The 12734-nt window shown below is 48.7% G+C and overlaps 1 protein-coding gene across 1 annotated transcript; it reads left to right on the top strand.

Moving 5' to 3' along the window:
• Positions 1-3328: 3328 nt before the first annotated feature.
• On the top strand, positions 3329-12292 carry HCCS (holocytochrome c synthase). Its single transcript, XM_068962903.1, has 7 exons — positions 3329-3447; positions 4030-4182; positions 6760-6911; positions 7676-7824; positions 8586-8705; positions 10847-10933; positions 11720-12292. Exons 2-7 carry the CDS (start codon positions 4062-4064, stop codon positions 11916-11918), a joined length of 828 nt encoding a protein of 275 aa, XP_068819004.1. The 5' UTR covers positions 3329-3447; positions 4030-4061; the 3' UTR covers positions 11919-12292.
• Positions 12293-12734: the final 442 nt, after the last annotated feature.

Raw genomic sequence — 12734 nt, 5'->3', positions numbered from 1 at the left:
TAGCTACTTGGAGAAACAAATGGCAACCCACTTCAGTATTCTTGCCTGGAAAATTCCATGGACAGAGAAGCCTGGCGGGCTACAGTCCATGGAGTCGCAAAGAGTCAGACACAACTGAGCGACTGAGCGTACATATAGAGTGAAAGTGAAGTCGCTGAGTCGTGTCCAACTCTTTGCAACCCCATGGACTGTAGCCTACCAGGATCCTCCATCCATGGGATTTTCCAGGCACGAGTACTGGAGTGGGTTGCCATTTCCTTCTCCAGGGGATCTTCCCGACCCAGGGATCGAACTCCGGTCTCCCGCATTGTAGGCAGACGTTTTATCGTCTGAGCCACATACAGAGTAGTTGATATATTTGAATGCTGACAGGTAATCATTTAAAACTAGACAAAGGGGAAAAAAGAAAACAAGGATTAAATTCTAATGGAAATTTTGCACAAGAAAAACTGTCATCAGCAGTCATTACAAATATTTTTATAGTCATAATAATGTAAATACTAAAGTCCTAAGGGAAATCAGTCCTGAATATTCATTGGAAGGACTGATGCTGAAACTGAAGCTCCAATGTTTCGGTCACCTGATGCAAAGAGCTGACTCATTGGAAAAGACCCTGATGCTGGGAAAGATTGAAGGCAGGAAGAGAAGGGGACGACAGAGGATGAGATGGTTGGATGGCATCACTGACTCAGTGAACATGAGTTTGAACATGCCCTGGGAGTTGGTGATGGACAGGGAAGCCTGGCGTGCTGCAGTACATGGGGTCACAAAGTTGGACACGACTGAGCAACGGAACTGAACTGAATGTAAATACTAAACAAGATTTATCCAAAATGGTTTATAACTGTTGGTAGAGAGGAGGGATGCACGTGTATGTGTGTGCATGGTGGTTAGCATATTACTTAGAATGTGGAGGGACCAACAAGAAGAAACAATTCAGAGTGGAAACTGAGGCCGAAGGTGTCCTGCCACAGTCTTCTCACCCACCTATTGGTTTTCCTGTAACTCCCAGCATTAGTATTAGTAGCTCCTTCTCTATAAAGCATTCTTTACTTACTCCTTCCTTTCTATCCACTTGCTGCACATCAACCTCACAATAGTCACTTCTTCCAAAAGTCCAGGAACAATCTGCACATCCAAATACTGAGATGCACATACGGTTATTTGTCATGCCTGTCTCTTCAATTACCAAAGGTTCTTGCCCTCTTTGTGAAACATGCCCCTTTGGAATCTGGTGAAGTGTGTTATCTTCTCAAAATAGTATTTTTACGTGCATAAAACAAATTACAAAAGAAGCCAATTACAGTTGCTCCTCAGTATCCATGGGGGAGTGGTTCCAGAACCCACTACAGATCCCCAAATCCAAAGAAGCTCAAGTCCCATAGTCAGCCTTCCATATCCATGATTCAACCACTCCCAGATTCTAGCATTTATTGGAAAGAAAAAAACCTGCATGTAAATAGACACGTGCAGTTCAAGCTCATGTTATTCAAAGGTCAACTGTATATTGAAATATAGTTATTAGTTATCAACATATTAAAAAAAAAAGATTGTGTAGGTTAAAGGCTAGGTTGCCCAGGAAATACACACCAAAGTAATATAGTTTTTTTAAATGCTGTCTTGATCCAGTTTTGAGGCACTGGCTAGAGGCTGGTCAGTTCCCTGACTTGAGCATCTAAGCCCACAGCCCCCAATCACCTCCCTTACTGGGCTCTTATATTCTGGGCCACTATCTACCTGCCCTCATCACCCCTGGGCCAGGTACCAAACAACTGGGGATAGCTCCTATGCTCCAGAGCCTGCTGAAATTATTCAAATCAGCCAGTCCTCAGCCTGCTTGCCCTGCCTTGCTGGCTCCTCTGTCCCTGTGATTTCCCAGGCAAGAATACTGGAGCTGATTTCTGTTTTCTCCTCCAGGGGATCTTCCCCACCCTGAAACTGAATCTCTTGCATTTCCTGCACTGGCAGGTGGATTCTTTCCCACTGTGCCACCCAGGAAGCCCTCTTTCCTATGGAAACCATAATAAAGGCTCATGCCCACAGTTCCCCTCTCCATCCCTGCCTAGTGGTGTGCCCAGTGCCCCCGTGTGTGGCGCCTCATGGTGTGATATGTACTCTGACTCTTGGGATCTGTGAGTATAATCAACTATCTTTTTAATGGTAGTCATTTTCTGTCATCAAATCTAAGCAAAATTACACTTATTAAAAAGGCTGAGATTCCACACGATTTGTGCATACAAATGTCCTCATGAACAACTTAGAGAGTGACGGAAAGACAAGGCAAAGGGAAAAATAGAACTGTAATGCAGTCAGAGTGGGAGCCTCAGCTCATCCTAGAAGCAGCTCTGAAGCTGCGATGGCCCTTCTGAGTTGTCCCTCTTGAGGCTAGGGGCCTGGGCTTAGGTGCACTGCAGCCTATCCCCACAGAGGGAATATGATTTTGCCTGAAGCAGTTCTTTTAGGCACTGGGCATTTCCTGAAAAGAGACTTCACAGATGCACTACGGTGATACAGAAAGACACATGCTTTTTATTTACATTTTAAATAACAAGATAAACTTACTTTAATTTTAAAGTAGTGATGAATAGTAGTATTTTGAGACAGAAATGACAATCATATGTAACATCATTTCTCTGTAATTGCTATCAGTGCCACATATAGCTAACACTACCAGGATTTGTCGCCTGCCTTCCTAATGGAAAAAAAATACTTTCTGTTAGAGGCAAGGGAAAATACAGACCTTCAAATCCACACAGATGGTTGGATGGCATCACCGACTCAATGGACATGAGTTTGGGTAAACTCCGGGAGTTGGTGATGGACAGGGAGGCCTGACGTGCTGCAGTCCATGGGGTCGCAAAGAGTCGGACACGACCGAGCGACCGAACTGAACTGATCTGAACTCCACACACCCTGTTAAGAAGACCTGTGGAGCCAGGAACTTTTGTTCATTTCTGGATCTCCAGATTCGGCCACAGCTCTGCATACCTACTGATGTTTCTTGAGTCATTACTATAATTAAAACTGACAGGATACAATTTAAAAGGTATAAATTTTAAAACTCTTCCAATGCAACGCCTCCGCAGCTTAAAGCGCCTCGCCCTAGGGCAAGCCTGTTCAAACGGGAAGGTCTCAGGTCGGCCTCGCCAGGAGGGGCGGGGCCAGAGAGGGGCCTTGCCTTTATAGGCCGAGGAGGACAGGAGGGGCGGGGTCTACTCCATTGCGATGGACAGAAACCCTCCCCCTTCGGCTGGTGCGCCCGCCTCCCACGCGCCCGGAAGTCCTGCCTTCGGAAGAGGAAGTAGCGGCGTGAGCGAGAGCCGGCGGTGACCCGGGCAACAGCGGTGACCGAACGAGGGGAGGGGAAGGTGGTGGCGGCGGTTTGCTGCCACTCCGCGCCGGAGTTGGCGGTTAGAGGCGGGACCGGCAGCCGGGGACAGGAGTCAGGTGCGGAGGGGCAGGCTGGCTGAAGCAGAGTCCGGGGGCGGTGTCTGGGATCCCGGGACTCGACGGTGCCACGCGCGGGGACCGTGCGAGGAAGACCGCGGCCGCGCTGTGCCCTCCGCTGACCTTTCCTTCCTTCCTCTCGTCTCTTTTCTGCGCCGTACTCTTCCCAGACCCCCAGCCCCTCCCCTCTCCCTAGTGCCCCTGGTCTAGTCTGGACTCGGTGGGCTTCCTCTCTCATCGGATCACCACCTCGGGACCCTTTTCCCTTCAACCCCGGATCTATAGCCCCCTCGCTATGACATGGTTTCTCAGGGACCGCCTCACTTCACCCCCCAAGTCCGCACACCCTTAGAAACGTCCTCCCAAAGGTGTAGATTTCACACTAGTATGTCCCAAAGGGGGGTGATCTGTTAAAGCTGTCCCTCATCAAAGTGGAGGGCGAAGTGGAGCCCCTGCCCAGTACATTTCTATAAAGGTGACAAGAAGGAAAAACAAGGGTTGGCCACATTAAGAATACTAAGAGAATAGTGGGAACCCAGGCATCAAGCATTCATCTCTCTGGTTTGGCCCGTGTGAATTTAGAATTGCTTGGATTCAACACTGGGAGTCCCACCATGGGCTTGTCTGCATCTACCCCTGCTGCTTCTACAGTTCAGACCTCTGGCCCTGCTGCTTCAGATCATCAGACAGCAGCCCCAACGTCTGGATGCCCAATGCATGAAGGGAAAGTGAAAGGTAATGGACCATTTATCTAGAAGATAAAAAGAGAATTCTCCAAAAGAGCTCTGAGGAGGCGGTATAGCATGCTGGTGAGGCTCCTAGGGCCTGGGAGTGGGGTGACCTGGGTTTGGTCCTTTTGTTGTTACTTTCAAGGTACCTGACTGTAGACAAGTTACTTCTCTAAGTCTCAACCCATCATCACCTGTAAGCTGAGGATATAGTATTGCCCAGGGTTATGGTCATGACTCCAGTAGTCTTGCCTGGAAAATCCCATGGATGGAGGAGGGTGGGCTGCAGTCCATGGGGTCACTAGGAGTCGGAGGTGACTGAGCGACTTCACTTTCACTTTTCACTTTCCTCCATTGGAGAAGGAAATAGCAACCCACTCCAGTGTTCTTGCCTGGAGAATCCCAGGGACGGGGGAGCCTGGTGGGCTGCCGTCTATGGGGTCGCACAGAGTCAGACATGACTGAAGCGACTTAGCAGCAGCAGCAGCATGGTCATGACTGAAGATCGTGGGCAACAATTTGCCATTGTCTACTTTAACGGGTTTTTGAGGAGGCAAGCCCCCCTCAGCCCAGAGGACACTTGGCAATGCCTGGAGGCCTTTCTGCACGTCGTAACTCAGAGGGGAGGGTACATCTACTGAGGAGAAGACAGGAGTGCTGCTAAATATCCTACAGTGTACAGCAGACCCTGCAACAGACAGTCACCTGGCCCCAGATGGCGAGACTGCCCAGGCTGAGAAGCTTTGGCCTAGATCATGTTGTCTTTCTTTATCCATACAGCTTTACTCCTCCCTCTGTTAGATTACTCTCTGTGTAAAGAAGAAGCCATTGCCATTTTTTCAGGTGCAAAGGAGAGACTTGAAATGCTTTCCTTTTTCATTGGTCCACCTGCTGCTTTAGATTGTCTTTGTAAAAGTATGGTCTGAACCCACCAGATGTGTGACTTCTTGTTTCCAGACATGAGGGCAGGAAGCAGTGTTAGCGTGCTTACCTAGTGCTGACGCTTGCTGTGTTAGAGCTGTTCATTCCTTCAGTCAGCCCACAAGAATGTGCTCCCTGCCCACCCTGTGCTCAGCACTGAGTGGTTCTGTGTGTTTTGTTTTTCCACTGGGGAACAGCAGTGTCTAAAACAGACAAATCCTTTGCCTACTGGAGTTTACATTCTCATCCTCAAAATCCTGCATGGTACGTCCCCCACCCCCACCCCTTTGTTTCGTAATTAAGGAAACTTACAAGTCACACAGCTAGTAAGTGGCAAAACCAGCGAAAATTCTGGGGCCTTGAATAAGGACCAGTCTGGTGCTCTTCTAGGGTTTCTCCTTACAGGCAGAGTGGAGGCAGACATGGACGAAGCAGGTGTGTGTCTGTTCTGAGCATCTCCAGAAAGTCACACAGTGCTGTCTAGGGTCTGATTTCATTTGCTGTGTTCCTAGGAGAGCTGTCAGTCAGATGAATTTCCATTAGGAAAGAAGGTGGGTATCTGTAGGAGACTGAAGGGGCTACTGATTCTCTGATATGAAAAACATAAACAGGATTTTCTTTCCAACACCAATTGGGACCAGTGCGCCAGAAGAGACTGGCGAGGAGAGGGGCGGAACAAGTCTCCCTCCACCCCTCAGTAGACAGCTCTACAGGGTCCTTGCAGAGGAAAGGAAGTAAACGGAAATTTGTCTTTTGCGTGTAGGGCGCCCAGAGTTCAGTGTCTCCTTGGTGTTCACTGCTGCTGCCCAAAATAAGGGTTCCTTTCCACGAGCTATGTCTTCCTGGGCCACAGTTCTCCCCTTGCCTGCCTGCCTCCTTTGTCTACACCGCCTTCCCGGCCCACACACTTGTTTCCAGTGGCACCCGGGATCCTTAGGCATTGACTCCTCCGCCCGCTGCTGTTCTCGAAGTGGCATCTGGATCCCACGTGGACTGGGGGACGTTTTCTTTAGTGGGTGCCTTTGCTTGATGAACTTGCTGTCTCCTGACAGCGAATCGAGCCTCAGCCAAGTGGTCTTGTTTTTGTCCTGGAACAGGGCACAAGCACAGCACATCCTGGATTTTCCCCACGAGCCTTTTGGACGGCTCCTCTGCTCATTTTTACCTCCTGTCCCCAGTCCCTGAGAGAAGACATCCATAATGAAAGCCTAGCCTCCTGTGCCCTGGTGGGCGTTGGGTCTTGTCTGGAACTGGGGAATAGAGAAGTCGGGGAGACCCATTCACGGGGGCGCCCTGCCCCCAAAGGTACCTCTGTAACAGCTCATAGCAACTCCCTGCTCCATTTCCTAAACCCCTGCTGTGGGCAGTACCTACTCTTGCCAGTGCTGAGACTCGGGGGGTTTGTTTTTCTTGGGGGGTAACACAATAGGAGAATGGGTACCCATTTCTCTTCTAAGGAGAAGGTTAATTTATGGCGCCTCTTCCTGGTCTGTAGGCTGTTAGATTGTCAGCCAGCTTAGCGCCTGGCAGCTGTGATCAGTAGAATCCTGACTTTGTCTCTGCCGGTGATCTCTCGCCAGACGTTCAACTTTTCGGGGCCCGGATTGAGAGCCAGATGTCCTGCCTTTGTGGTGACAGTGTTTTCACCCTTGATCTGTTTCAGGCTGTCCAGTGAGTGCTGAGCCATCGGACTCAACCTGTGGGAGCAAAACCAACTCTGTGCCTGCGCACCAGGAGCGCGCCTACGAGTATGTGCAGTGTCCCATCACCGGCGCCAAGGCCAGGAGTAAGGAGAACCTGGATCCTTCTAACCTGGTAACCCTCGACCAGCCCCTCTGCCCAGAAGTTTTTAATGTAGGGATGCTCTTAGAGGCTCCCAAACTACAGGCTGCTAGGATTGATCCTTCTGTCCTTTGAAAACGGAGAAGTCTGATATTCCATCCATAGTGAAAATCTAGACTGTGTCACTCAGTGTAGTTTCAGAGAGCGCCTAGGAAAGCCATGGGCTATCCCCAAGCGCCAGAGCAGGCTGACCTGGAATCAGCCATGCCAGAGGATGTTGCTTTGGGGGTAGAGTATTAGGTGGGCGAGAGATCTATTAGCAGCATGGCTAGAGTTCGGAAAGGTGTTGCTGGTTTGGGGAAACACCATAGGCACACTGCAAGGTTGGGGTGCCTCTTAAGGCACAGCTGGGTGCCAGCCTTGTGTGACCGCCAGTGACAGAATGCCATCGAGAAAGTGGTGGTATTCTGTTTTGTATACATATCAATACACACACATTTATCGCCTCATCTTTTCCAGAAATTTGTAGCAGTGCATCATGGTATTAGTTTTTACTTTCTAATCTTGAGAAAGAGACCAAATGTTTGACTGTAGCATGTATTTACCATTTATGTGAAGTCAACAAGGAAAAGAGCTTCTGCGCTCTGGCTCAACCGAGAGGCCTGAAACTGATGTGGCTGGTTTAATGAGGAAGCTGGTGTGTGTGTGTGATACCTTGCTTTCCAGGAAGTAATTATGTTGCTTGTTTCTACTTTGTATTTCCAACCTTTTTTTTTAAACCCACTTATTTTACATAGATGCCACCTCCTAATCAGACACCAGCCCCCGACCAGCCGTTTCCACTATCTACTGTGAGAGAGGAATCATCTATTCCGAGGGCAGATTCAGATAAAAAGTGGGTTTATCCTTCTGAACAGATGTTCTGGAATGCGATGTTAAGGAAAGGGTGAGTGAGTGAGCATATTCCTGAGGCTATAAATTTGCTTGTGAATCTAACCTTTCTAACATTTAATTTTTAGATGAATCTAATCTAAGAATTAAATGTTAGAGGTTTTATCCCCCAGGTGTACAGTAAATGTTTATGCTAACCAACTGATTTTTCAGACTTAACCAGAATAGAAGTACAAGGTATTAGGGTTCTCCAGAGAAACAGAACTAATAAGATGTAAATATCTTGATATGTGTATAGAGATTTGTGGTAAGGAACTGACTCATGGTTACGAAGGTGGAGACGCACCACAGTCGGCTCGGCAGGCTGGAGACCCAGGAGAGTCTATATTTCAGTTCAAGTCCAAAGGCAGGAAGAGAAACCGATGTCCCTGTTGGAAAGCAGGCAGGCAGAAGGAGTTCCCTCTTACTTGCAGAGGCTCTGCCTTTTTGTTCTGTTTCAGCTTTGAGAGCTGGGCCCGCTCTGCCCATTTAAATGTTAATCTCATCTAGAATGATGTTTGACCAAATATCTGGGTACCCCATGGCCCAATCAAGCTGACACATAAAACTAACCCATCACAGCCAGTAAGTTTTTTTTAAGTACCCTACATAAAATACTTAGAAAAAGGAAATTTGTGATACTAATTTAAAAAGTGTCACTTGAAAAATCGAGGGATCCTGGATATTTGGATAAATCGGATTTTTGGTGACACAGTGAAATGAATACATGGCATTCGCAGTAATGTTTGTCAAGTTTTACCAAATGTTCTTTCCTAGGTGGAAATGGAAGGATGAGGATATTAGTCAGAAAGACATGTATAATATCATTAGGATTCACAACCAGAATAATGAGCAAGCTTGGAAGGAGATTTTGAAATGGGAAGCCCTTCACGCTGCGTAAGTATGTTCGAGATCTTAAGAAAACCATTCTTCTAGCATCTTCTTAATTTCATAGCTGCTTTCTATGAAAGAAATAGAAGGGTTTTAGTCCATCACTGTGCTATTCTATTAAGACATTTTAGGTAGCAGGCCTGTCTCAGTGACTTGCGTGACAGATTGCCCTGCTCAGCCATGTAAAATGGTGACTATTTAAGTATGTTTGTGGGTTCAGTGAGTCCCAAGTGCAGAAAGGACAGAGCAGGGATGGCTGGTCTCTGCTCCCTGAAGAGTGGGGTCCCAGCCACCGAGACTTAGTGGTCACGTGTGGCTGGACAGCCATGGGCTGGAAGCCTTCAAAGGCCCCATTTACTCCCCTGGTAAGTGATACCATGCCAGCTCTCAGCTAGGACGCCTGCCCATGGCCTCTAAATGTGGCTGCTTTGGCTTCTTCACACCATGGTGACTGGGTTCCCAGAGCTAGAGTTACAGAAAGCTCCAGGGACATTGCATCTCCTGTGATGACCGAGTCTGGGAAGTCCCATGGTGTCACAAGCCTGCCCACATGCAAGGGGAGGGGCCGTAGGCCACAGACCTCAACAGGAGGAGCATCACAGTCCATTCCAGGCAGAGCACAGGGCCGAGAAACTCTAAAACACTCTCTGCCCCAGGGAGCTGGGGGAGATTTTGTTCACACAGCAGCATGTATTGAATCCCCATCAGGAGTAAACATCAAGAGGCATCTTTGCACATGATCATTTTTTCTTGGGGAGATGGGGCTTCCCTGGTGACTCAGATGGTAAAAAATCTGCCTGCAATGCAGAAGACCCAGGTTTGATCCCTGTGTCAACAAGATCCCCTAGAGAACGGAATGGCAACTCCCTCCAGTATTCTTGCCTGGAGAATCCCATGGTCAGAGGAGTCTGGTAGGTTGCGGTCCACAGGGTCGCAAAGTTGGACACGACTGAGAAACTACACACTTTTTCTCTGGGAGGCTAGCTAAATGCAGTTGTTAGTGGCAGTGGGCTATCAGTCTGTTCAGAGCCATGATCCTCACACTTGAGCTGCCTCAGCATCACCTAGGGGTTTGTTGCAATACTGAGTGCTGGGTCCCACCCCCAGGATTTCTGATTCAGTCGATCTGGGGTGAGCATTTCCAGAATGGTGCCCGCTTGAGGGCTCCACCTGGAGAAGGGTAGGGGGTGGGGCATGTCTCCGTGGAGCCAGATGTTGTCATGATTGGGGGCTCATGTTTTTAATTCGTGGCAAAATGTGATTAACTTCTTGGACAAAGTCCACTCGATGTGGAGACTTAGGCTGCAAGTATGCTGTTGTTAAAGCTGAGAATGAAAGGAGCTTGGCTAGCCCTTAGCTGGGGGCCCATCACACGTGGGGTGCTTTGCTCCATCCCAGTTCATTAAAGAGACCTGTTTAGGCCACAGCCTGTCTTTACAGTGACAGCAGCTGCCAAGACAAGTAGCCTCTTGTATTTTCTACTCCCCCTGCAGGGGACAGTGCTGTGTGCCTCATGCCAGATGACCAGGAGACTCCCCCTGCAGCCCCCGGGGCCCCTGTGAGCTTGGGGGTGGGGGCTGGCAGGGCACCTAGAAAGTTCAAGCCCAGGGTCTGCCCAGAGAGTGAGTAGATTGTCTCTGCAGGACCTTGTCCCCCCACCCGTCAGCTTGTGTACAGTTATTTAAAGAGATGGTCCAACACTGATTACAGTAGTTCCTAGGGAGAGCAACGGTTTTTTTCTTCATGAAGATTGCTCATTGGTTTCAAATGAGAGAGGAGCATAGGATTTTCTTACATTCATCTGGAAGAAACCCCAACTGCTCTTCGTGCAAGAGGAGAGTTTATGCCTGATACCTGACCCTTTTCCTGAGAGTACACATGTGGACAGGCCCTGACCCAGACTCCTGCCAAGAGTAGCACAGATACTCAGAGGGAAGGGGAGGGAGTGGCACGCACTTGATCCAGAAGTTAAAACACCGCATTTTTTTTAAGCAAATAGGGATATTTCTGTGAGGTTTTTCAGTTACCTTTCTCTAATATTATGTAAAATGTATACAGAAAAATGTGTGTCATGGAGAAACTGCAACACTGTTTTTCAAGGGAAAGAGAGTTGTCTTAGTAGATATTTCTTCTTTGGGGATTTCTAGCGAGTGTCCTTGTGGTCCATCCCTGATCCGGTTTGGAGGCAAAGCGAAAGAGTATTCGCCACGGGCAAGAATTCGCTCCTGGATGGGGTGAGTGCCTGCAGAAATGTTCTGTTCCTCAGGTCACGGTCTGCTTGCTCTTGGCATTAAAACCAGGCAGTCAAAGAACTGCGGTGCCATCTTGCGAAACATGCTTCACTTTCAGCTGCAGACCTCCTGTGCTCCCTCAAGGTGGCGCTGCAGGCAGCTTGGGGTTACTTCCTGTCTACTGCTCAGAGTGTTGACTGGAGTCGTCTTCTCTGTGTTCTTGCACTGCCCCCTTGCTCCTCCCACACTCCTGCTGTCCACCTGTGCACTCCATGCTCCCTGTTGTCATGGATTCACAGCTCCCACCTGCTTCCCTGGTGGCTCAGCTGGTCAAGAATCCACCTGCAATGCGGGAGGCCTGAGTTCGATCCCTGGGTTGGGAAGATCCCTGGAGAAGGGAAACACTACCCACTCTAGTATTCCGGCCTGGAGAATTCCATGGACTGTGTAGTCCACGGGTCGCAAAGAGTCAGACACGACTGAGCAACTTTCGCTTTCACCTGCATTTCTGCAGGTGCTGAGCTGACCTCCCCAGCCTGGCTGTGCTTCCTGCCATTGACCTTCTTCCCTTGTAGCAGGTAGCTGTCCGCTGATGGGGGCACCTCCCGCTTTCCAGCCCTACCTTCCTGCAGCACTGTGGACCATGCTCATCGGAGCCTCACCTCTCATCTGAGGTGGACCCTGAGAGCCGGCCTCCCCACGCGCTGCCCTGCTGGCTTCCTCATCGCCTAAACCCCAGCTCAGCATCCCACAGGCGTGGTAACCTCCGCCAGCATGTTTTCATTCCAGGTACGAGCTGCCTTTCGACAGACACGACTGGATCATCAACCGTTGTGGGACGGAAGTGAGATATGTCATTGACTACTACGATGGGGGTAAGGTCAACCAAGACTACCAGTTCACCATCCTGGACGTGCGGCCCGCGTTGGATTCACTGTCGGCCGTATGGGACCGGATGAAGGTGGCCTGGTGGCGCTGGACTTCCTAAGCACTGCTTTGTCAGAGATGAGAAAATAGAAATGATTTTTTTTTTCTGAGAAGTACAGTAAACTATTTTCCCCAAACTGAATTTTGCTCCTAATGTAACAGGGATGTCCAGGATCACCTACCTTCCATGCCACTTAGCAGAGGGTACTCAGCGCGTGCTCTTCTGAGTTCCGTTTGTACCTTGCAGTTGACGGCACATCATTTTAAGTTTTCTTCCCATGTAGAGAAGTGGGAGGCCCTCCCTGAGTTTCTCCTTTAACTGCAGTATTGTCTGTGTATTTGATCTAAAAAGTCTGAACTTCTGAAAAAGACCTTTGCTGAAAATATGAAGAGAGCTGCTCTTTTCCCTCCCTGTTTTAAATACTGATGCATAGACCTGAGAGCCCACAGGATGCTCAACTTTGACCTGGTCCAATATTTTATTTAAAAGTGTTCTATTAGGCTTTTTATACAAGTTACCAGCATTTCTCAAGTCCATCAAATATAGTAGTGACCCCTGAAGAAAATACAGCCACACACTGGCAATGTACTCTGCCAACCTGAGGTGTCTGTGTGTCTTGCTCTCCAGATTCTTGCTGTTGTGATTTTTTTTTTCAGACTGGACCTTGATCCAGAATAATTTCAACTCCCCTATGACTTGATGGCGCACATGTGTTGGGAGTATGTGTCTTAACTTTTTAAGTATTTTCCTTTTAATTCCCATTGTTCTGACCTGTAACTGTGTTCCATGTAAGCAGGCTTCACTGTTCTGGCATTTGACAACTTAATCCCATTCTGGAGTTCATCCATTCCCCTGCCTGAAGCCTTCCTCTTGTCC

Source organism: Capricornis sumatraensis, chromosome X, assembly GCF_032405125.1.
Source record: "Capricornis sumatraensis isolate serow.1 chromosome X, serow.2, whole genome shotgun sequence".
In the NCBI taxonomy this organism is placed as follows: domain Eukaryota; kingdom Metazoa; phylum Chordata; class Mammalia; order Artiodactyla; family Bovidae; genus Capricornis; species Capricornis sumatraensis.
The sequence above is the reverse complement of the archived record's forward strand: the minus strand, read 5'-3'. Positions and strand labels throughout refer to the sequence as shown.

Excerpts from the sequence above, each read along its gene's own strand:
- HCCS (XM_068962903.1), top strand. The coding sequence starts at position 4,062 with ATGGGCTTGTCTGCATCTACCCCTGCTGCTTCTACAGTTCAGACCTCT. Across the intron at positions 7,825-8,585 it reads AATGCGATGTTAAGGAAAGG|GTGGAAATGGAAGGATGAGG; the intron begins GTGAGTGAGTGA and ends GTTCTTTCCTAG. Across the intron at positions 8,706-10,846 it reads TGGGAAGCCCTTCACGCTGC|CGAGTGTCCTTGTGGTCCAT; the intron begins GTAAGTATGTTC and ends GGGGATTTCTAG.